The following is a 25,143-nucleotide window of genomic DNA, read 5'->3' as shown; positions in this document are numbered from 1 at the left end:
AGGCTCGGATTAAATCAGGGGATTGATGAGGGGCACGGCTCGAAGGGCTGGGAGGTCCTATTCTGTGTTCAATAAGTAAACAAACAACTACATGCATGTGATTATATAAAAAGCAAGCATAAACTACAAGAAAAATAACAATTCTACAAACCAATCCAATAGTGCTGTCATGTAGAAAATCATTAAATGAGCGTGACTGTGACTATTATTTCGTCCAGGTATAAACTTTGCAATGGGAGCAGATTCAGCTGGTTGAGGAGGCATTTTTTTTTGCTGGTCTCTAATGTTTCTGGTCTCTGAATCTTCCCACACCCTGGTGAAGTTTTTAGCACTTTAAAAGAGAGCAGTGTTATTCTCTGGCAGCCCCAGCGGGACCTGGCCTTCATGTCTCCATTCTCTTCTGGAGCAGACCACATTACACAGATGACAGCAGGCTGAAGGTCACATTGAGAACTCTGTCTACGGAACCGAGCTTGTTCAGTGCTGTATCCCAAGGATAGCTAACATTACAGACCAAAACCTGTCAGACAACATTCTGAACGTCAGGAAAACTAGGGCAGTAAATCATAGACACAAGAAAGTCTGCAGATGCTGGACATCCAGAGCAACACACACAAAACTCAATAAGTCAGGCAGCATCTAAGGAAATACGGAGTCGATATTTCGGGTCAGGACCCTTCTTCGGACTGAAATGGAGAAAATGCCAGAATAAAAATATGGGGGGGGGGGGGGTAGAAGGAGGAGGCTAGCTAGCGAAGAGTTAGAAGGTAACAGAGAGCTCATAGGAGGAAAGCAGTGAGAGAGGGTTTCACTGAACTCCCATTGAAAAGAAGATTTAAATTTCTTCATGGTAAGCATGCCTTGAAGAGACTTCACAGCCAATCATAAACATGGAAAAGTCAGCAGCAAAGAGAAACTATAATGCCAAGCTGTCTAATTTTCACAGTGTGTTTCTGTAGGCGGCATGGCACACAGCAACAGCGGCCTTTCAGATCTGGTGCTACTTTAATTCAGTTTTTTAATTTAAGGCACAATTAGGGTTTAGGACAATGGATAACAGAGTGACTATCTACCATCGCCAGATACCGCTACAATCCAGAGATCACACAAAAACGAACCTTCAGGGAAATCTGCTGGTTGGATTGCGCGACCTCAGCTTGCTGAGGGAATCGGGCCTGCAGTCCTTGGAGTCGCCTGATGCCAGTGGCCGGAGGTGGGGACAGCGTAAGTGGTGTGCCAGGTAAGCGGAAGCAAGACGAGCGGGCAGGAGTCTGTGCCAGGAGAAAAGCAACCCTAGCCAGCCGGCTCTCCCGTCCATTCTGCTCTCCAATGGACGTTAAATTGGACTACATTTCTGGCAACAAAATACTCAGCGGGAGTACAGAAACGGACGGAATCCTGGACGCCACCATTCAGCTGTTTATTTATGTAACAGATTTTCCCCCAAACCATCGGACTACCAACCTACTGCCCTCTGCTGTGCCTATTGTCTTGTTAGTTATTTATAACTGTTTATTATTAACACTATTCTGTGTTATTTTATGCAGACCTGGGTAGGTCTGTAGTCTAGTGTAGTTTTTGTGTTGGTTTACATAGTTCAGTGTAGTTTTTGCATTGTTCATGTAGCACCATGGTCCTGAAAAACATTGTCTCATTTTTACTGTGTAATGTACCAGTAGTTATGGTTGAAATGACAATAAAAAGTGACTTGACTCGACAAGCATGCTGCATGGATGATATTGGTTTATTTATCTACAGATGCAGCACGGTATCAGGCCTTTCTGGCTCAGCGAGCCCATGCTGCCCAATTACACTCATATGACCAATTAACATAAGAACTAGTACATCTTTGCAGCATGGGAAGTGACAAGAACACCTGGTGGAAACCCCTGTGGTGATACAAACTCCTTACAGACAGTGGCAGAATTTGAACCTAGGTCGCTGGTGCTGTAGTAGTGTTAGGGTAATCGCTACACTACCGTGCCACTCCAGGGAGACATTGTATCCACGGAAAGTCAACCGTATAAATTACAATGTGTTGTGATTTGGACAGACACTGCTAAACCAACAACCACCCCTCCCCAAACCCCCATTAGTACAATACCTATTTCTGTTCAAAGGCCTGGAAATGAAAAACTTTATCACCAAAGTTATATTTTCTTTCCTTGCTTCCATTGTACCTCTTGCTCTGTTGTCCTTGCAGAATCCATTTTATTGCCCTCTCATTAGCTGGTGGGTGGTTCTCTTCGGTCACTTGTCAAATACAATGGAATTGCAATGAGCCAGGAAAGACATCTGGTGACCATTCTTAAGAAAGGTCACGGAAGCTTTTTTTATGCTATCCTTGAGCCAGAAAGAAATTGTCAGAAGAAACAGAATGGTGGTGAGGCCTACTTTGGAGTATTGCGTGCAGTTCTAGTCACCTACTACAGGAAAGATTTCAATAAGAATGAAAGAGCGCAGAGAATATTTACCAGAATGTTGCCAAGACTTAAGGACCTGAGTCATAGGGCAAGGTTGAATAGGTCTGGACTTTATTCCCTGGGGTGAAAGAGAATGAGGGGAGATTTGATAGAGGTATACAAAGTTATGAGGGTATATATAGGGTCAATATAAGCAGGCTTTTTCCACTGAGGTCAGGTGAGACTAGAACTAGAGATCATAGGTTAAGGGTGAAAAGTGAAATACTTAATGGGAACTTCTTCACACAGAGGGTGATGTGAGTGTGGAACAAGCTGCCGGTGAAGTGATGCATGCAGGTTCGATTTGAAAATTTAAGATAAATTTGGATGCGTACATGGATGGGAAAGGTATGGGAGGGCTATGGCCCAGATGCAGACCAATAGGACAAGGCAGAGTAACAGTTTGGCATGGATTAGAGGGGTCAAAGGGCTTATTCCCATGCTGTAGTGTTCTGTGACTATGACAATAAAGGGACAGTCCATAGTGCTTGTTGTCTTCTGTAGCAGTGCCTGTGGAAGATTCTGGATGGACAAATAAAGGATCATTGTTCCAGTTACAGTGTTTGCTACATTGCATCCTTCTATGGTCTGCTATGCCCTTAATTCTTCACCTACCAGCTATGAAGACTGAACCTTTAGCCCTGAGTTGGGCATTTCTCCTTTCTGTCACAAGTAATCTTTTCCAAAGGAAAACACAATGACAGAGAAGTGACAATACGTGATGGAATTTTACTCCTACCATGACTGAAGGAAGATCATGAGGCCCAGACTTTCTCAGCAGGACGTGGGAAGACCTTCCTCTCGCGTCTTCTACAGGGGAAGGGATTCTGAACAAGGGCAACACACAAACAATGCTGATGGAACCCAGCAGGTCAGGCAGCATCTATGGAAAGGAATAAGCATTCAACGTTTCAGGCTGAGACCCTTCATCAGTCCTGACTGTTTATTGCCCTCCACTGATGTTGTCTGACTTACTGAGTTCCTCCAGCATTTTCTGTATTTTACTCGAGATTCCCACCATCTGCAGAGTCTCTTGCCTGTGCAAGGTAGTGATGGAATATGCATAATGCTGCAATTGTCTGAAGATTTAAGGAATTACCTACTATGTGGTACAGGTAGCCCAACCAGATTGTAAGATTGTTGGTAAGTTCTGCTGATGGTCGTAACTTCGACTCACTATTTCCAATCATCTCCTGTGGTTTGAATCCTGCCATTGTCTGTAATGTGTTTGTACATTGTCTCTTACTGCATTCCTCTCTGATCTGACCAACAGTAAATGCCTTCATTACTACCTGTGCACAAGCAACACTCAAAAGGCATATCCATTCCAACGTACAACTGTCATCTGCTTTGTCTCTGCAGAGGAGGGCGAGAAGAGGGAACGCTGGGCAGGGAAGGAGGGGTCATTGGAGGGAGGGGACCAGGACTGGAAGTGGTGATTGTGTTAACGGGCACAATGGAAGAGACTGGACCCAGAAGACTCTCTGTTCTAGTCTGGAGGTCACACACTCCTCGTTGTTGCCATCAGCAATAAATCTGGCACATTACTGATTTTTCATTTTATTGTTTGTCTGCACTACACTTTTTCTGTAGTTCAGCTTTGTTATTGTCTTACCTTGTTCTACATCAATGCACTGTGACAGCACAAATAAGCATTATGCAAACATGCAATTCACTGCCTTTTTAAAAAGATTAGCTTTATTTGTCACATGTACATTAAAACATTGAAACAGACAGTAAACTTCCTCAACAACCAACACAGTCTGAGCTTACGCTGTGGGCAGAGCCTACAAGTGGTGCCATTCTTCCAGCACCAACATAGCATGCCTGTAACTTCCTAATCAGAACAGTAAAATGGGGGAGGAAACCAGAGCAGCTGAAGGAAACCCACATGGCCAAAGGAGAAAGTACAAACTTCTTACAGACTGCTGCAGGAATTGAAGACGGATCACTGCTGCTGTAAAGTGCTGTGCTAACCATTATGCTACCATGCCTGTAATAAATCAATACCAATAACCTTCTCTCAACATCCATGAAGCAGAGGAAAAAGAGACCTGGACTCTTGTAGAGGTATTGGTCTGTGCACAAGAAATCTATTCAGCGCTCAAACTCAAGAACAGATTAGCCAGCCATTTTAACACCACTATCGAGGTGAACTCACTATTCTGCTGGTGGTTGCTATTCCTCATCCATCAGCCTCTGAACCAGAGGGATAACTTCACTCACTCCATCAATGAACTGGTCCCATAACCTACTGATGTACTTTCAAGGAATTTTCATCTCATGTTCTCGATATTCATTGCCTTTTTTTTGCCTTTTTATATTTGCACATGAATCGTCTTGTCCATTCTGTTGGATAGTCTTTCATGAATTCTATTGTTTATTTATACTTTCTTTTAATTGAGATACAACATGGACATTGTGGTTCTGTGGTTATGGATTGGACTATTACATTTATGGACTGCATGCTTTTTTATATTCTGTGTTGTTTATCACCCATTTCTTTTCCATTTTATTGTGCGGGGAGGGGAGGGCTTTGGAGATGATGCTCTGTTGTGTTCTGTTAGGTTTTTTTGTGCGGGGCAGGGATTGTTCCTGTTCCATTTTGTGTGGAGGGATGAGGGAGGGGGTTTGGGGGTTGAAGATTGGGATGCCATTCTTTTATGTATAGGGGAGGTGGGTTTGATGTTTCTCTCTGAATGACTTTCATGTTCTTTGTTTGTTTTGTGGCTATCTGGAGAAGACAAATTTCAGAGTTGTATATGGATAAATGCCTTGATAATAAATCAACCTTTGAATAGACTTTCCGGCACTTCAAACCACACTGCCCAGCAATCCCCTGAATGTAATCCCAGCCTAATCACAGGACATTTTACAATGACCATTTAACTTACCAACCGCTAATTCTTTGGACTGTGGATAGAAACTAGAGCACTTCAAGGAAACTCATGTGGACACAGGGAGAACGTACAAACTCCTTCTAGGCAGGAGTGGGAATTGAACCCAGGTCACTGGTACTGTAAAGTGTTGTGCTAACCACTACACTACCATACAGTGTGTTTCTTGTTTTTACTGTGATTGCCTGCAGGAAGATGAATCTCAAGATTGTATAGGGTGACATATATGTACTTTGATAATAAATTTATTTTGAGCTTTGAAGTTTGGCAATCTACACACTCTACAAACTACTAAAAGTATTTCACCACTTTGGGGAAGCCTGAGATCATGAAAAGCAACACAAGAATTCAAGATTTTCTTTCTCTTTTCAGTCTTCTGCAGGCCCCAAGTTAAAACTGAACAATATTTATTATGAATGGAATGTGTGGACAAGAAATCAATCAAAAATTCAACAACTCTTGAGCCTCTTCTGGGACTGGTATGATAATCTTCTTAACTCAGTACTCAATAGAACTGGCACTCTCAAACAATAATGAAACCACATATCAGGATTGTGTGTTAAATTAGGTCACAAGCCCTAATGGTACGAATAAATGCAAAAGATTCTGCATTTGCTGGAAACCCAGAGCAACAAACACAAAATGCTACAGGAACTCAGAAGGAAAAAACATAGAAACATAGAAAATAGGTGCAGGAGTAGGCCATTCGGCCCTTTGAGCCTGCAATGCCATTCAGTATGATCATGGCTGATCATCCAACTCAGAACCCTGCACCTGCTTTCTCTCCATACCCCCGATCCCTTTAGCCACAAGGGCCATATCTAACTTCCTCTTAAATATAGCCAATGAACCGGCCTCAACTGTTTCCTGTGGCAGAGAATTCCACAGATTCACCACTCTCTGTGTGAAGAAGTTTTTCCTCATCTCGGTCCTAAAAGGCTTCCCCTTTATCCTTAAACTGTGACCCCTCGTTCTGGACTTTCCCAACATCGGAAACAATCTAGCCTGTCCAATCCCCTTAGAATTTTATATGTTTCAATAAGATCTCCTCTCAATCTTCTAAATTCTAGTGAATATAAGCCTAGTCGATCCAGTCTTTCTTCATATGAAAGTCCTGCCATCCCAGGAATCAATCTGGTGAACCTTCTTTGTACTCCCTCTATGGTAAGAATGTCTTTCCTCAGATTAGGGGACCAAAACTGCACATAATACTCCAGCTGTGGTCTCACCAAGGCCTTGTACATCTGCAGTAGAACCTCCCTGCTCCTGTACTCAAGTCCTTTTGCTATGAATGCCAACATACCATTTGCCTTTTTCACCACCTGCTGTACCTACACGCAGGAGGGAGGGGAGCTGGGAGGACTTGAGGTTTTATTGTTTAACTGTCGTTCATCCTTTGGGGCACTCCTCTGTTGTTGTGGATGGTGGCGAAGAAAAAGATTTCAGGGTGTATATTGTATACATTTTCCGACATTAAATTGTACCTTTGAAACTTTGAGGAATTCATCCAGTGTACACAATGAACAAAATCAGTGCAGACAATGGACTGCCTTCACACAATGGAGTGCACTCTCCAAATCTTCACTTTCATTGTAATGTTCTAGATAATTCCTCATACCTTTAGAATTCCCAACTTGCTGAAGCAGTGAAATAGTTTCATTTTCACTCCCGTTTCTGCTACCTCTGAGCCTGAATGCTTCAAACCGTAGTGAGATAAGCATTTCTAAATTGCCTTGCAAACCACCAGTGACAAAAATCACTGTAGTTTGAGCACAAGCACACACAACTGACACTATTTTAAAACTGTTCACTTGAGCAGGTTGATCATCTCACACACAGACAAGTGCACGCAACCGATGTTAATTAGAATCTGTTCGGCAAGTCTCCTGTCATAATTAAGCAGCACAGTGTCCCAAATAAACAAAGGAAAGCCCAGCCATCTTCTTGATTAGTTTATGTTCTTTAAGTGTTGTCCCAGATAAGTGTCTGGCACAATTTACAGCTGTCCCAATTAACCAGAATCCACTGTATTTATCTTTAAACCTCTTCAACTCTATATTTTGCTTCCCAACTCAAGGTCACACATTAAAATCTATCAGTGACCAAGCTGCTGGTCATACAGTCTAATATATGACTAGGCAACAAGTTTGCTTGGAAAACACCTCCAATGAAGTGCCAGAGAGAATTTTACCACATTAAAGCCTCCATATTGCTATTATTTAAAACTTTACTAAATTCAAGCCTCCTTATTTTTCATCTTTAAATGGAGATCTACTGCTAACCATCTATGACTCCCTATTGATACATACATCTTTTTCACTCTAATCATTCCGGATAGATTGGTCAACCACACTCAGGGATGTTTTATATCAGTATTGTACAAAACAAAACTGAAAAGGTACCAATGAAATTCAGTACCGTGCAAAAGTCTTAGGCACAAATATATAGGTATAACTCAAGTGACTGAGACTTTTGCACAGTGCGATATTTGTCAACATGAAGCGAAGAGTGAGTTTGTAAATCTAGCAGGAGCAAAGTTTATAGGAATTGGTGAAGTTAGAGCACTGTTGGAGGAGTGTGGAAGAGGTAGCAGAGAAGAAGTGCTAGGGCAGGGGCGGTGGGGGGGGGATGGTGGTGCAGACACACTCAGCCTTGAGACACTAGGCAAGAATCTGGATTTCAAACAGTTGGTTTACTGATCATTACAGATGTCTCGCTGCTGCTTCCTGCTCGCTTCCCCTTTTACCAACCTTGACTCCTTTCTGCCTGCCCCCTTCCCACTTTCAGTCCACAACAGAAACCCTTATCAGCATCAGATTTATCATCATAAATCATGTCATAAAATTTGTTTATTTTGCACCAGTACAGTGCAATACATAAAATTACTACAGTACCGTGCAAAAGTCGTAGGCACCCTAACTACATATATGTGCACAACACTATATATATTTCATTGACACGAATCAAATGGAGAGGCAGAAATTTTTCCAAGGGCAGAAGTAGTCAATATGACAGGCATGATTTTAAAGTGACTGGAGGAAAGGTGGAGGGGGTGGTGTTGGAGGCAAGTTTTATTTAAACACAGAGAGTGGTGGGTGAGTGGAATGTCCTGCTCAGTGTGGTAGTAGATGCCGATACATTTTAACAGGAGTTCCCATCCTGGGGTCCACAGATCCCTCAGTTAATAGTAGGAATCCATGGCATTGAAAAGGTTAGGGATTAGAGAGAATTAAGAAACTCTTAAATCAAAATGAATTTTATTATCGGAGTACATATATGTCACCAGGTACAACCCTGAGATTCATTTTTCTGTAGGGATACTAAGCAAACCTATAGACCAGTAACTATAACAAGATCAATGAAAGGTCAAGTAGAGTACAGGAGACAGCAAATGGTGCAAATGCAAATATAAATAAATAGCTATAAATAACGAGTACATGAGATAATGAGTCTTTAAAGTGAGGTCATTGGTTGTGGGAACATCTCAATGAATGGGCAAGTGAGTGTAGTTACCTGCTTTTGTTCAAGAGCATTACTGTTGTGGGGAGGTAACTGTTCTTGAACCTGGTACATGGATGATTGTAAAGTTGAGGGGTATGCAGGAGGGAAGGGTAGACTGATCTTAGATAGGTTAAGATGGGCCAAGACTGTGCTTTAGTGTTCTCTGTTCTACCTTGTTTTTGAACTGTACACAGATAACGTGTCAAATTTCTCTGGAAAAATAAAGACAAGTTCCCAGCACATGCTTCTGTTAACACAGAAACATCTAGTAAGTTATATTATACTTACTGTTTCTGCATTAATAGAACTTGTATTATACTTGATTAAATATACAGTGACTTGCTCATCTTCATAATTTGATGACTGTTTAAAGACTGCTCATTACACATGGTATTTCATCTTCACACTTCAGTTAGCTTAGTAACTTTTACACAATAATTATGCATTAAGAATGGCAAAGAACCAAGAGCATAACAGAATTAATATTTCCAGACAATAAACTTTTAGCAAAACTGGGAATAGCTAGAAATACAATCTGAAAAAGGATCTTGTGCTTTCCTGGCGTATATGACGAACAAACTGTTCTCAGGCTTCCAGCCGGGTACAGGTATCGATTTTATTAGCAATTTCAATGTCAAACTCTGCCAGGGATGAAGATGGCTGGAAGCCCAAGAGGAGTGTATTCAAAATATCAACCGGTTTATTTCAGAATCAGATTTAATATCACTCACATTTGACGTGAAATTTGTTATTTTATAGCAGGTGTACAGAAAATTAAAAAATCCATTACAAACCGTTCCTTTCTAAACTACAAAATCTCATTATTTAAAGATACAATATTATTCTGCAAAGTTCAAGGTACCCCTTCTCTCTGCCGCAATAATTTTGCTTCAGATTTCTGGGAGGGTGCAAAGTGTATTGAAGCTGAGCAGTCTAAGTGTGAGGGAACAGAGGGGTATGGGGGGAGGGTCCAAGGCCATAAATTCCTCAAAGTTGCCACACAAATTGATAGAGTGGTTAAGAAAGCGTGTGATGTGTTGTCCTTTGTTAGTTCAGGGATTGAGCACAAGAGCCCTATAAAATTCTGGTTGTGTTCAGTTGCTAGCTGTCTCTTTACAGGAAGAGTGTGGAAGATTTAGAGAGGGTGCAGAGAAGATCTGCCAGGACGCCACCTTGATTAAAGAACATGAGGAAAGGTTGAGTGAGCTAGGGCTTTTCTCTTTGGAGTGAAAGAAATGACAGGAGACCTGATACAAGACATATAGGAGAAGAATAAGGCCATTTGGCCCATTGTCTGCTCTGCCATGTCATCACGGCAAATCCATTTTCCTTCTTAGCCCCAATCTCCTGCTTTCTCCCTGTATCCCTTCATGGCCTGACTAATCAAGAATCTATCAACCCTTGCCTTAAATATGGCCACAGCCTCCACAGCCACCAGTAACAATGAATTCCACAGATACACCACTCTCAAGCTAAAGAAATTCGTCTAAATCTCCATTCTAAAAGGACTCCCCTCGATTCTGAGGCTGTGTCCTCTAGTCTTAGACCCCCCCACCATAGGAAAGATCCTGACCACATTCACTCTACCAGGGCCTTTCAACATTCTACAGTTTTCAATGAGGTCACCCCTCATTCTTCTGAATTCCAGTGAATGCAGGCCCAGTTCCTCACAACTGTACAGGATGATCAGATGCATTGAAAGAGTAGAAAAGCAGCACATTTTTCCAACGGCGGCAATGGCTAATACAGAGGATATAGTTTTAAGGTGACTAGAGGAGAGAATAAGGGGAATGTTACGGTTTCTAGAAGAGGTACAGGGGAAAGGTCAGAGGAAGGTATTTTACACAGAGAATGACAAGTGCACAGAACACACTCATAAGAAACTCTTAGTTGGGCACATGGAATGAAGAAAAATGGAGGGCTTTGTGGGAGGGAAAGGTTAGGTTGATCTTAGAGCCATTATAGGGTTGGAACAACAGCTTGGGCCAAAGGGCCTACACTCTGCTGTACTCCTCTATGCCCTATGTTCTAATGTTCCTGCCAAGATTTGTCCAATATTTATTCTGAGTCCCTTGCAAATAAACTTAAGTGGAAGCATTTACTGCAAGTAAACCAATATATTTCATGTTCTGGAAGCAATTAATAAATCAATGGATTGTGCATTGTAAGCAAAGAACATCAATTTGTTAAGATCACCATTAAACAGCTGCAACAATATTCTGATCAACACTGGTGAGAGAGTTTCCATATCTTTGATGCCAAATCAGACCAAGTGTTAACTCTAGTAACAAAAAAAGTACGATAGATAAGAAACGACTGTTATGGTCTCCTCCAGCACCTGTGACCCTTGGCAGATCTGCTGTTCCATCTGCTTCCATTTACGCCCTGTAACACTGTGTCCTTCGGTGTGATCCAGGGTTAGTCATCGCACTTTCTAGCTTGCCAGCAGGAGTACATGTCAGATGTCAGGGCTATCCCACCATCAGCCAGGAAAGTGGAGGGGATAAAACCTGGGACATCTGCCAAAATCCCTGAATGCAGTGTCTCGTAGCCAAATTGGAAGTGTTCATCAAACAAGACCACTAGCAATGATGAACAACAATAATTAGCCATGTGTGACAGTGTCATGAAGCACGACATGTCTGGCACTATTCACTCTGCCTTGGTACACCTGCATAAAGTGGACATCACACATTCACACGAGGCAAATAAGAAAATAAGTTAATTATTTAACACTGATGATGGTGAGTAAGAGGTTTCAATTGCTTTCAAGGACAGTAATACTTGCTCTTGATAGTTTCTTGGTGAGTAAATCTTACGGGGAGAAGGCAGGAGAATGGGGTTGAGAGGGATAATAAAGCAGCCATAATTGAATTGTGGAGCAGACTCGATGGGCCAAATGGCCTGATTATACTTCATATGTCTTACTGTTTTATCATCTTATGTTAATATTAATAATAACACTAATCTCAAAGTCCAAGGAAATTCATTATCAAAGTACATATGTGTCACCATAAACAATCCTGAGATTCATTTTCATGCAGTCATCAATGAAAGAACACAGCAACTTGGGTGTTCAACTACAGTGCAAAAGACAACAAACTGTGCAAGTTCAGAAAGCAAGTAATAAGAATAATCAATAAATAAGCAATAAATATCGAGATCATGTGAAGATACTTCAAAAGTGAGTCCATAAGTTGTGAGAACTTTTCAATGATGGGCAAGTGAATTTATCCCACACCTTTCTGCAAATTATGAACATTTCAGAGGCATAAGTAATTCCACATCAAGATATTTTTACGCAATGGTCCAGAGTTATTCTTCACATTTTCTGGCTTGCTGGCAGGAGAACATGTCAGGTGCAGAGCTATCCCAATATCAGCTAGGAAAGTGAAGGAGTTATACTAATGCCCAGCACATCTGCCATAATCCCCGAGAGTGTATCCCAAACGATTAAAATTTTTCCTCATGGCTAACATTAATAGATCAGTACAGGAGGGGTAGATACAGTGATTCCAAAACTTTTAAATTAGACATTCACCTAATGCAGGGGTTCCCAACCTTTTTTATGCCATTGACCACTATCATTAATTGAGGGGTATATGGACCCCAGGCTGGGAACCCTTGATTTAAGAGGAGTATTTTGAACAGAAGATGCTCCCACAGGTGTTTTTTTTTACCTTATTCAAAGACCTAATGCAGTTACACAACTTGTACTTTGAGATGCTCATTTCTTCAAGCATGAGCTCACTAACTACAAGCTACGCACAAACAAAATGCTGGAAGAAATCAGCGGGTCAGGCGGCATCAATGGAGAGGAATAAATCTTCATCAAGACTGGAAAGGAAGGTTTACTGTCCTTTCCTGTGAGATTTCTTCTTCAACCCTTTGTCTCTTCCACCTATCCCCTCCCAGCTTCTCACTTCCTCCCCCTCCCCCACCCACCATCCCCCTCACTTGATTTCACCTATCGCCTGTCAGCTTGTACTCTTTCCCTTCCCCCACCTTCATATTCCAGCTCCTTCCCCTTCCATTTCACTCCCGAAATGTCAACTGTTTATTCCTCTCCAGAGATACTGCCTGACCTGCTGAGTTCCACCAGTATTTAGTATATCTTGGTCTGGATTTCCAGCAGCTCTTTGTGCTTATAACTGAAAGCTACCTTTATCAGCTTGTTAAAAGATATTGTTGATTATTATGAATAAAAAGCTGACAGATATCCCAGTGGGAAAAGTAATCATGATTTAGGAAAGGTCTGATTTCAGCAGGAAATCAGCCTCAGAACATCAATAGATGAATGCTAAATCTAGGCTCACCACAGACAAAGATCTTAATTCCACTATGTAAGCAGTGCAGTTAGTGTGACGTTATTGCAGCTTGGGGTGTTAGACTCCGGAGTTCAAATCCGGCAGCTTTATAAGGAGTTTGCACATCCTCCCCATGGAATACATGTATTTCCACCCACAGTCGAAAGACGTACCAGGTAGGTTAAATGTAAATTGCACTGTGATTGGGTTAGGGTTAAATCGGGGTTGTTGTGGGTTGCTGCTAGGCATGGCTCAAAGTGCCTGGAGAGTCGATTCTGCACTGTATCTCTAAATAAATAAAATACATAAAAGATGTCTTCTGCTGGTTATGATATAAACTGTCTCTTGTTGTTATTGACTGATCAGTGAGTTTCAGTTACTATTTGCTTTCTTGGTACAGAAAACATTAATCAAGAATGAACAAGAGGAAGAAGCAGTAATGTTTATTTTGTAAATCAATAGCAGGCTATACTCCAAACGTTTTTATGTACACTCAGTGGCCACTTTATTAGGTATGCCTGTACACTTGTTCATTAATGCAAATATCTAATTAGCTTATCAACTGGCAGCAACTCAAGGCATAAAAGCATGCAGACATGGTCAAGAGGTCCAGACCAAACATCAGAATGGGGAAGAAATGTGATCTACCATAGAATGACTGCTGGTGTGGTTTCATTGGTTATTGGTGAACTCACAGTCCCCTAGGAAGACAACATCGATGAAGCCCATGAACGCAAGTTAACCAACTATGCAGAATTAAGATCAGAGTGCAGAGACAGAGGGTGGAAGGTGCCGTGCTATCCATTCGATGTAGTTGCTGTGGCTTTATTGCGTTCACTTTCCAGAAGTGGCTGCGTGACCTTGGCTTCACTAGAAGAGAGATCAAGTCAACCAGCAGGGCTGTAGCTGAGGCAGCAGAGACAGGATCATCATGGGTATGGACCAAGTACGTCCAGAGGGGCAGATAGTCGGACAGTGTATCCATCTTTTGTAGACTCTTCAGTAGCTGCGTAGATACCTGAAGAGTGGACTATCTGTTGGATGGAAGCCATCAACAACTCTGATAGAGACAGATGCCAAGTTGTTAAGCTCACCAGTGGGAGGTGGTGCTTTAGCACTGCTGGCCCACCACCTCCAGGGAGTCTTGATCATAAGCGGCTGAAACTCCTGAAGACAGGTGGCAGATCAACTGGTGATCCCACTGATGACAGCACAGGACAGTTAACATCTTAGTCCATGGGTATTTTCAATTTTGAGTGTCTCAGAAACTGCTGATTTCCTGGGATTTTTATGAACAACATTCTCTAGAGGTTACAGAGAATGGAGCAAAAAACAAAAAGAAGTCAGTTCTGTGGGTGAAAATGCCTTGATAATGAGAGAGGTCAGAGGAGAATGGCCAGACTGGTCCAAACTGACAAGAAGGCGACAGTAACTCAAATAATCACATGTTACACTAGTGATGTGCAGAAGAGCATCTCTGAATGCACTACACGTCAAAACTTGAAGTGGATGTAAACAGAATAGAAGACTGCAAACATACACTCAGTGGCCATTTTATTAGGTTCAGGAGATACCTTCAAAAAAAGTTCCCAATGAGTGCATATGATCTTTAATCTGGAATTGATAAAACATATATATGCAGCTGTCATAGTACAATCACTCGAGTGGAGTGTGATGTTCTACTCAGGAGTTGTCTACTGGTGGGTCCTCAGGTGGCTGTCGAGGCCGATCTGGGATCCACATATTCTGGTGCAGTGTGGGCACGAATAAGTCGTGGCTGTGGTTAGCAGTTGAGTCTTTTGGTTATTCAGTCTCTCCTTTCACAGCTGTCGCTTGTTCTCTGTGGCACAGCGGAGGTCGTTCTCATGTAGTGAAGCTCCGTCTTGAACAGATTGCTTCTGGCTGTATCTATAGAGTGCAGTCTTCTCAAATTTTAGATCTAATGTTGAATTCCTTCAGCCTGATGTTGATGCAATCTTTGATGCATTTCCTTTGCCCAGTGTCCATCCTTCCACAGGGAGTAAAGGATCTATTTAGGGAGACGCGAGTTAGGCATCTGAATGACATGACCTATCCATCGGAGTTGGTGTTACTTTATCATGGTGGAGATGCTGCTCTTGATGCTGCCAACAAGAGCAGCCAGTATACTGATGTTAGTGCGTCTGTCCTTCCAGCTGATCCTCAAAATATTAAGAATCATTGGTGGTATTGTACCAGGGGCTTTCAGGCACCTGATAGTTATCAAGCTCTTGGCTCCACTGTTTTTCTTCACCAAAACATTGCAGTATTTAATAAATGGCTGCATACTGTCAATAAACTCACAGCACTTAATATAGTCAGATTCAGATTCGGTTTGTTGTCATTTAGAAACCACAAATGCAATGCAGTTGAAAAATGAGACAACGTTCCTCCAGAATGATATCACAAAAGCACATGACAATACAGACCGCACCAGGCAAATATACAACATATAGTTACAACAGTGCAAACAATAGCATAATTGATTTAAAAAAAACAGACTATGGGCGCAGTAAAAATAGTCCAAGATGTTAAAGGACTGTAAGTTCAAAAGAAATCACCACAGTTTCTACAATTCCCCAGGGTCCCGACAGACTCGCCATCTCACGCCAGTGGCAGAAGGAAGTACCCCCGCTATGGACTTCCATGGCGCCGCCCGATTCAGCCTCGTAGACGCAGCACACAATGAAAGCTCCGTCGAACCCAGCCTCGCAGACGCAGCACACACCGAAAGCGACCTGACCGCAGCGGACTCCGAGTCCGTCAAACCTCTGAGCCGACGACCATCCCCTCCGGCACAGCTTCTCCGAGCACCATCCTCTGCCGAGCGTATTAAGACACCCCCGCCAACGGCCATCGACAACGCGACCCCGAGGACCGGGGGCCTGTTCTTCCCAGCAGAGACCCGGACCTCACAGCAGCAGCAGCAACGAAGAAGGTCTTCCTGGAATTTCCCGATGTTCCTCCATGCTCCCACATTCGTTTTCAATCGATTATGACTGCGCACGTCACCCCACTTCACAAATAACAGATAATCAGTTCCGGAGTGGCCGCTGCAAGCTGCGTCGCACCGCCATCTTCAATTTGCCTCAACAATTTGCGTTCAAAGCTCTATTTTGCCTAAACCTGCTAACTTGGAAATGGTAGCAAACCATTAGGTCACACTAAGTTGTTGCCCAGTATGCCAATAATCACTTAAGTTAGTGATTCCCAACCGGGGCATTTGCATGTCCTAAGGTGACCTTAGGGGAAATAGAAATCATTGTGGGGGGGGGGGGGCAGTAAACAGCACTCTAATTTAAGGCATGAGTCCTGACTGACAGTTAGTAGAACAGGCATTTCCCAAAACAAAAAGGCTGAGACACTGGAACACAGGAAGAACTATAGCTCTGCAGGCAGTGAGTACTCGTTTTCACAATATATCTGAAACTCAGCAATCTCATCCAACTTTACCAACCAGACATTATTGGGGATGCATCAATTAGCAACCCGAGCGCCCAAAAATTCCCCGACTCACAGCACAGAACGAGTTCATGCAATTTAATAGTTGGTAAGTCAAGTATACCCTCTCAACTTCCTCTATTGATATACAGAAATCAAGTCGTGCAACGATACAGAGCTGGCCAGAACCTGCCAACTCCAAAGATTCCTCTTGAGCTGTTCAAAGTGACGTTGGCTTCATATGTGTAGACAGGAACCATCTTTGGGGATTATGAGACCTTATGTGATTGGTCAGTCATGCTAACTGGAATAGTATAAAGGTAGCTTGCCGAACACCAGCTCTATTCCAACTAACATTCAGATTCCAATCTGAATCCTCGTCAACGTAATTTTCACTGTTCTGATCGTCTTCATCTCTGCCTCGCTGTTCCTTTGTGTGCCACTACCATTGTTCCATCCATGTCAACTCACTGCTGGTGGCAACATTCAGTAGGGTTCCTTTCATTTTTAATTTTAATTTAGCCCCGTATGGCACAATATCTGAGTCTGAAGGCAGTGAAGCCTTGAATTCTAATCCTGCTAAGAAACAGGAACTACAGAACGGGCATCAATACAAAGTTACATCCCTGAAGTATGGTTTTATTCCATTCCCATCAGATCAGCGACACCCCATTTGTCTTATTTGTAAGATCAAAGAAGCATTTGAAAAGCATTGCACACTTGTGTCATTTGCTAAGAAAGCTAAAAATAACCTTGATAGTGACCTCATTGTTTCTTATAACATTTCCAAAATGATAGCAAAGTGTGGAAAATCTCACACAATTGGTGAAAGATTAATAATGCCTGCTGTATCAGAAGTGCTGACCATTGTTCTCAAAATAGATAACTGTGCGAGGCATTGCTAATGGTATACATACAGTTTATGAAAAATGGAAAAGAATATGGAGTGATTCTCTTTTGTAAAAAGTTAAAAGCAAATATCAACAGAGAATCAATCTACAATGAGTTCAAAATGTATTTTGAGGATAAAAGTATCCCAATTAGGAACATGATTTCTTGTGCAACAGATGGAGCACCATGTATGATTGGTCACCATGCTGGTTTAGTGACATTTATGAAAAAAGAAATTCCAAGTCTGTTTGCCATTCATTGTGTAATTCATTGTCAATATCTCACAGCCAAAAACCTCAGCCAGTGACCTGTAAAGGCATCAAGTATCAACTAAGCACAATGCTACAATGGAATTTGGGATTCAATTGGATGAGTCAACTGTGCAAGACAACAAGACTTTGCTGATGGCATATGTACAATTTATCAAAAATGGAAAAGTTTATGAAAAGATTCTCTTTTGTAAGAAGTTAAAAAAAATCAACAGAGATTCAATTTACAACAAGCTCAAAATGTACATTGAGGGTAAAAGTATTCCAATTAGGAACATGATTTCACGTGCAATAGATGGAGCACCAATATATAATTGGTCACCATGCTGGTTTAGTGGCATTTATGAAAAAAGAAATTCTAAGTTGAATTACAATATATTGTATAACACATCATCAATTTCTTACAGCCAAAGACCTCACCCAGCAACTTTATCAAGAATGATTCTTGTAATATCTGTTATCAACAAAATTAAAGTTCATCCATTAAATTGCAGAATATTTCGCCCGTCATGCCAAGATAATGATAAAGACTTTGAATGCCTGCTTCTTTGCGTTGAAGTGTTACGGCCATCAAAATGCTGCTGCTTAAAATGTTTATTCTTTTTGACACTGGCTGAATTATTGCTCAAAGTTGACAAGACTATGGGAAACAGGATTGAACTTCTACGTGTAGATGTGGCATATCTAGTCAACCTGTATGAGAAAATTAATATTCTAAATATTAAAATATTAAACTAAATATTAAAAAATATATAAGCAAAACATTGGGAGAAGGATGTTCTCACAGTTTCCCTGCACAGAAATTATGGCATTCTCTTTCACAGATGGTGCTTTGCAAGAGTACTGCTTACACCTGTAGTCACTAAATAAGAATTTTCAGAATCGATTCAAGGATTTGAATGATCTTGAAATTCCAGACAAGGTATTTAACCCATTTCTTTGCAAGGTGGAAGAACAGGAAGAGAGTTTACAAAAAGAAATTATTGAAATCCAGAATGATGAAGAAGCAAAAAGGCTGTTCAAAACTGTCGGCTTTTGCAGTATGTGGCTATACTGTCATATGAAGTTTCCTGGCCTTCGGAGAAGAGCCAAACTGCACTTCAATGCATTTACATCCTCCTACCTTGTTGATTGAGGCTTCAGTGCAGTCAACCACATACTCACAATAAAACAGAAACCGCTTGGACATTGTTAACGCTTGGGAACTTACAGCTTTTGCTGTCATAACTTGAACCAGATATTTCAACTCTTGCTAAAAACCATCAAGCTCAAGGGTCACATTGATATCAAAGCTGCTGTACAGCACACAGGTAATGTATAAGCTAGGTTTAAAGACAAATAAAAAATTAAAGTAGAATCATTTTTCTCATGTTAGCATACGTGAGACATGTTTTTACACTATGGGGGCTCCAGAAGGTATATTGTGCCTAAGAAGAGTGTTGGCAAGAATGAAGGTGCTTTAGGGGGGGCGTTGAGCCAGATAGAGTTAGGGAACACTGACTTAGGTCATAAACTCACCAGTGCTACAGCAAAGTTCTGTACTAACTGAGGCCCAGGCTTCAAATTCTGATGAATTGCCACCCAGGCCAAGCAAGCTCCTGGAGCGGAACATGGACCTTCTACACATCGAGTCTGCTCTGCCATTCCATCATGGCTGATTTATCCCTCACTTCTGGTGGAGGTGCTGATCAGCCTGACGCCCTGAGGGAAGTCACTGTTCTTTTTAGTGGAAGCTGAATCTATATTCCATATTGCTTTACTGCTGCCAATCATCAATTGATAGAGCGTACAATCATCACAGCGATATTTGATTCTGCGCTTCGCGCTCCCTGGAGTACAAGTCAATAGTAAGTATAATTAAAAATTTAAATTATAAATCATAAATAGAAACGGGAAAGTAACAAAAGTATCTGCTGAGGGACTGCAGCACATCTCAAGAGGCGTTTGCTGACCTGCCAGGTATGTCAGGCAGTTTCTACTTTTGTTTCAGATTTCCAGCATCTCCTTTACCACACTAAAGTTACCTTTCAGAACTGACGCACTATTGCCTGTGGCGTTAAAAATAAACGCCGGGCTGAGACGCAAACCGCGCTTGGAACGGCGCAGACACAGCTAGCTCTATTGTTGAAAGATGGCATGCATCAAAATGAATGTGTGTCCGCCAAATCAGAAAATGTTGGACGCACTCGGCAAGAGTTGAGTGGACTGACCAGCTTCCCTGACGAAATACTATGTCCGCAATGTGTACTGCCCTATAGCTATTGAGTGATCCCGGGATTTGGTTTCTAATCTCCTTCTTTTCGACACTCTCTGTGCGAATAATTATAATTTATAAGGAAAAATCTTTGAAGCATCTGATTACTTCTGGTGATTGGTGTGACTTGGTAGTTTCAGGGCTGAGAAGTATTAATGCATACTTGTTTTAAATGGTTTTGAAGAGAACGGGTAATTCTTCCGCCTCTGAAGAAATTCGTCATTTCACTCGCAGCGAGTTTGAACCACACCAGTTAACCCATGCCTTGCCACTTACCAGTCCTTTGCAGGTGCTCACAGCAGCGGCGCCGCTGCCCAGTTTAGGATGCTGCACTCTGCCCGTGAAATGACACGTGTTCACCGCGGGGCCATGAATCACGGCACCAGTTACGTTCCCGTACCTTTTCTCAAGGACGTATGCCGGAGAAAGAAAGGGTTGATTCACGGTCAGGTTAAAAAACAGCTTTTGGCCTCGGAGAACAATTTGGTAAAAGACGTGGTCGCCCTGCTTTCTAAGGTCCCGCCTTCTAACGTGATTGACATAGTGACTGACGTCCTGCGAGAGAAAAGTTCCACTTTCGTCCACTTTGACTGGATGAACTATTTCATAACTCTGCAAAGTCTTAATAAACTTTTCTGAAAAGAAGAAGAAACAACACAGCGGGTAACTATGAGGATCTGCAAGCTCCAGTGACGGTACCAGAGAGCGTTTACTTGCCCTGGCGTTACAGTGTCATTAATAATAGTATGGGTGTAAACTGAAGGTCGGGATATTTTAGAAAGTTCACAAACCTTGTTTTTCGCCTGCAAAATGCAAACTGTCCGGCGGAACGCTACCGTGACTTGTTGCTGGGAAACCAAGGAGCTTAAAAGTGAAAAGAATGGATAAGATGAAGCGCTCTCCCGCACGGATCATGATTCAGTTAAAAGTTGCATCTATCTAGAGAAGGTCCTGCAGAGAGATTGTGAGCGTGTGGAAGTGATGCACGGGCCCCATCTCGGGTCGGCAACGAGGAATGAAGATAGGCGAGGGTGACTAGACCCAAGATTTAAAAAAAAAACACGTTTGCTAGAGGAGGAGAGATATAAACTTTTAGGGTTTTTTTCTTGGGAGAAGAGGGAGGGTTCGATAACTGCCCATGGCAGTTCCAGGAAAAAAAATTCCCTCGGCGTTAACTCCTGCTTATATGAACGTGTTTGCAGTTTTGTGCAAGTTAACGCACGTAGTGCAGTTCCACAAGCCATCTCGCACTCTCCCCTCCCCCGCCGCTGCTCTCATTTAAAATGCTTCCTTTTTTGGCTATTTTCTCTTAAAACGCAAGATTCACACGCTCAAATGTCTCAAAGTAAATTTATTATCGAAGTACGTTCATAGTAAATACAAAGAAACATAGTGGAATTAATGAAAAACCGCGCACAAAAGAAGATGGACAGACAACCACTCTGCGAAAGCCAACGAACTGCACAAAATCAAAACAGCTAAAAGTGATAAATAAGCAATAAATATCGAGAGTACGAGATGAAGAGTCCTTGAAAGTGAGTCCATCGGTTGTGGGAACATTTCAGTATTGGGGCAGTGAAGGCATATCCTCTCTGATTCGAGAGCCTGATGGTTGAGGGGTAATAATTGTTACTGAACCTAGTGCTTTGGAACCTGAGGCTCCTGTACCTCCTTCCTGATGGTAGCAGCGAGAAGAGAACATGGGCGGTCAGGGTGTTTGATGGTGGATGCTGCTTTCCTGTGACAGAGCTCCGCACATGCGCTTTTTTCGTGTTTTTAAGAAAAGGAAAATCAAACTGCAAACGTTTGAAGGAATTTAATGGGTGCAAACTTAAACCAGTTGCTGTCATCACAGGAAAAAACATCTACAGATTTCTGCAGACAACTATATTTTTGCCATTAGCGGTGGGCTTTAATTTACATCTCTGTCGCTCTCTCTTCTCTCTCTCTCTCTTGTCTCTCTTCCTCTCCTGTCTCTCTAAAGTCAATTACAATCTTCACGCATCAAATGTGATTGATGCCGACTGTCTTCTCTGTTAAAAGCAGCGCAAGTCGCCGCCCCAAAGGGCTTTCCCTAGCTTCTGAACGTCAGCAAGCGTTCCACTACAGATTTAATTTAGTCAGGGATCTGACCTCCAAACCCCACGCTAGACAGAAGAGAAATGATGTTTACTTTATCAAATCAATCTTAGTTAGGTGGTTACATCAGCACCATCCTGTCAGGGTCACTATTTTTTCGGGAAATGTTGCCTGTCTGGGTTGCAACAAAGACCCAACCAAGGTCCCCTTCAATAGCACTCTCAGTCCTCCGGCTGACCTTGTCCTTATATTGGACTATTTTTTAAACATGTAGTTACTTTCTCCTGACCAAAGATGCCGATATTTAGAGACGGAATCAGATTAATCACATATACAGAACTGTTCAAAAGCGATTGGGAAAAGGGGAAGCAAGAGGGAAGTGCCAGAGAAATATTCTGTAATGATCAATAAACCAATTACTTGCAGTCAAGTGATCTTGCCTGATGTCTCAGGACTGGGTGTGTCTGTAACCATGACACCCACCAACTCACCCCCCCCCACCACCTTGGCATCCTTCTCTGCCCCCTGTCCCACTCCCATCCAGCTGCACTCCACCTTCACCATTCCCAACATCCTTTGCTGCCACCAGACTCACAACTGACTCTCTACATCACATTGACAAATACAGTACTGTGCAAAAGTCTTATGCACTCTAGCTATATATATTGTATTGCACTCTACTACTGCCATTAGATAAAAACAAAATTCATGACAGACATGTGTCATGACAGTAGACCTGATTCTGAATATACCTGAATGTCCTCAAATCTGTTTCAGGAACACATTCAATACAAACCTAGGAGTTCTCAAAGCTAATCTCAATTATGCTTCCATTCACCTTCTGCTTGTACTGATTCCATGTCATTTTCCCACTTTCCAGTGTATTTCCCCCTCACAGTTATGTCAGAGATGTTGTCCTTGCTGAATCTTGACTACTTCTCTGCTATGATTTTCAGAGCCCTTGATTATATTTTAATTATTGTCCACACCACTGTTCCACTCGGACAGAGCAAGGACGGAGATTAGCTTGTCCTCACTTTCACCACCCCAGTCTCTGTTGTTTTTATTCTCATTCTCAAACTGCCTTCTCTGCGTAGTTTTTCTTCATTCATTCCTTCTTGCGTGCGCGCGCGCGCACACACACACACACACACACACACACACACACACACACACACACACACACACACACTCACTCACACACACACACACACACACACACACACACACACACACACACTCACACACACACACACACACACACACACACACACACACACACACACACACACACAGAGTTCCCATTAATGTATCAATCAGATGACCTCTACAACCATTCCCATAGCAACACTCACACTATCCCTCTCCCACCCTCTTTGCAAAATGAAACTAAATTGCTATCTCTTTTTCCCCACTTCTGACAAAGCTCTTTAACTGGAAACATTTAAGTCTTCTTGTCTTTCCACAGATGGGCCTGCTAAGAGTTTGTGACATTTTCTGGTCCTATTCTATACTTGTACTATAAGATCATATATAAAAGAATTGTATGTGTGTATTGCCACACTCAAACAGTTATCTGCACATTGTGTTTTATGGGATTGCCTTTATATTTATTCCGTTTGTTGTGCTTATTGTGTTTTCTTCTGCTGCATCGTATCTGGAGTAACAATTACTTTGTTCTCCTTTACACTTGTATAATGAAGAACAACCTGCCAAGAGGAATACAACCTTGTCATTGGGTTTGGAGGCTTGTGTGCCTCAATGATCCAGAGAACTATGTTGCCTGGAGCCAGGGCTTTATGCTTTGGCTAGTGGTAGAGTTACCCACGAGCCAAACAAGTCAAAGGGTAGAGGTCGAAATAAGAATGGTCCACCAGTCTTCCAGGTTCCAGGGTTCAGCTCAGTGTTAACGAACCCGACTGGTTAAACAAAACTGTTATGGAAACAGCAAAGAAGAATCCTTCTACAGCTGAAGGCAATGATATTCTTGAGTCTCCACTCAGGAATTGCATGACTGACAGTGGTGAAAACTGAGAGGAAGCTGCTGATGTGATGAAGGATCCCTGACCACCACCAGAGATAGACCTTCATTGCTGCCCTGAATGCCAGCGGCACAGTGGGCAATAAGAATGAACAACGAAAAATAACCTTGAATCCTGAACTACTTTGATGCTCTGAGTAATGAACTGATCTGTAGGAACGGTATGAAAGACCAGCTTTTCACTGTACATATAACAATAATAAACCAATCCATCTATGGATACAAACTAATCTTATGTAACATTCAAATTTGTACTTTGTTTTTATAGGGTTGCTTTTATCCCAGGGTCCGAGGGTGACCTGTCCATCCTGGGGTCCGAGGGTCACCTGTCCATCCTGGGGTCCGAGGGTCACCTGTCCATCCTGGGGTCTGAGGGTCACCTGTCCATCCTGGGGTCCGAGGGTCACCTGTCCATCCTGGGGTCTGTGGGTCACCTGCAAAATCCAGGGTATGTGGGTCACCTGTCCATCCCAGGGTCTGAGGGTCACCTGTCCATCCTGGGGTCTGAATGTTACCTGTCCATCCCGAGGTCTGAGGGTCACCTGTCCATCCCGGGGTCTGAGGGTCACCTGTCCATCCTGGGGTCTGAATGTTACCTGTCCATCCCGAGGTCTGAGAGTCACCTGTCCATCCCGGGGTCTGAGGGTCACCTGTCCATCCTGGGGTCTGAGAATCACCTGTCCATCCCGAGGTCTGAGGGTCACCTGTCCATCCCAGGGTCTGAGGGTCACCTGTCCATCCTGGGGTCTGAGGGTCACCTGTCCATCCCAGGGTCTGAGGGTCACCTGTCCATCCTGGGGTCTGAGGGTCACCTGTCTATCCCAGAGTCAGCAAGCTACCTTTATTTATAATTACACTGTATTCTGTTCTTGATGCTTATTGTGCTAAAATGCTGCATGGGATCCAGAATAACAAGCATTTTGTTCTCATTTACACTCGTGCACTGAAGATTAACAATAAACAATCCAACTATCTAATTATTA

The 25,143-nt window shown here is 42.4% G+C and overlaps 1 protein-coding gene across 1 annotated transcript in view; it reads right to left on the bottom strand.

The window, feature by feature from the left end:
• The window catches only part of LOC132404996 (A disintegrin and metalloproteinase with thrombospondin motifs 12-like), a 626,192-nt gene extending 605,237 nt beyond the window's left edge, over positions 1–20,955 (bottom strand). Inside the window, exons 1-2 of the mRNA XM_059989657.1 lie at positions 20,832–20,955; positions 20,317–20,675 (exon numbers count right to left, since the gene is read on the bottom strand). Of these exons, the coding sequence (XP_059845640.1) occupies positions 20,317–20,675; positions 20,832–20,955 (483 nt within the window). The remainder of the gene's footprint in view (positions 1–20,316; positions 20,676–20,831) is intronic.
• Positions 20,956–25,143: the final 4,188 nt, after the last annotated feature.

Source organism: Hypanus sabinus, chromosome 14, assembly GCF_030144855.1.
Source record: "Hypanus sabinus isolate sHypSab1 chromosome 14, sHypSab1.hap1, whole genome shotgun sequence".
Taxonomy (NCBI): domain Eukaryota; kingdom Metazoa; phylum Chordata; class Chondrichthyes; order Myliobatiformes; family Dasyatidae; genus Hypanus; species Hypanus sabinus.
Note: the sequence above shows the minus strand (reverse complement) of the source record. Positions and strands in the feature narration are given on the sequence as shown.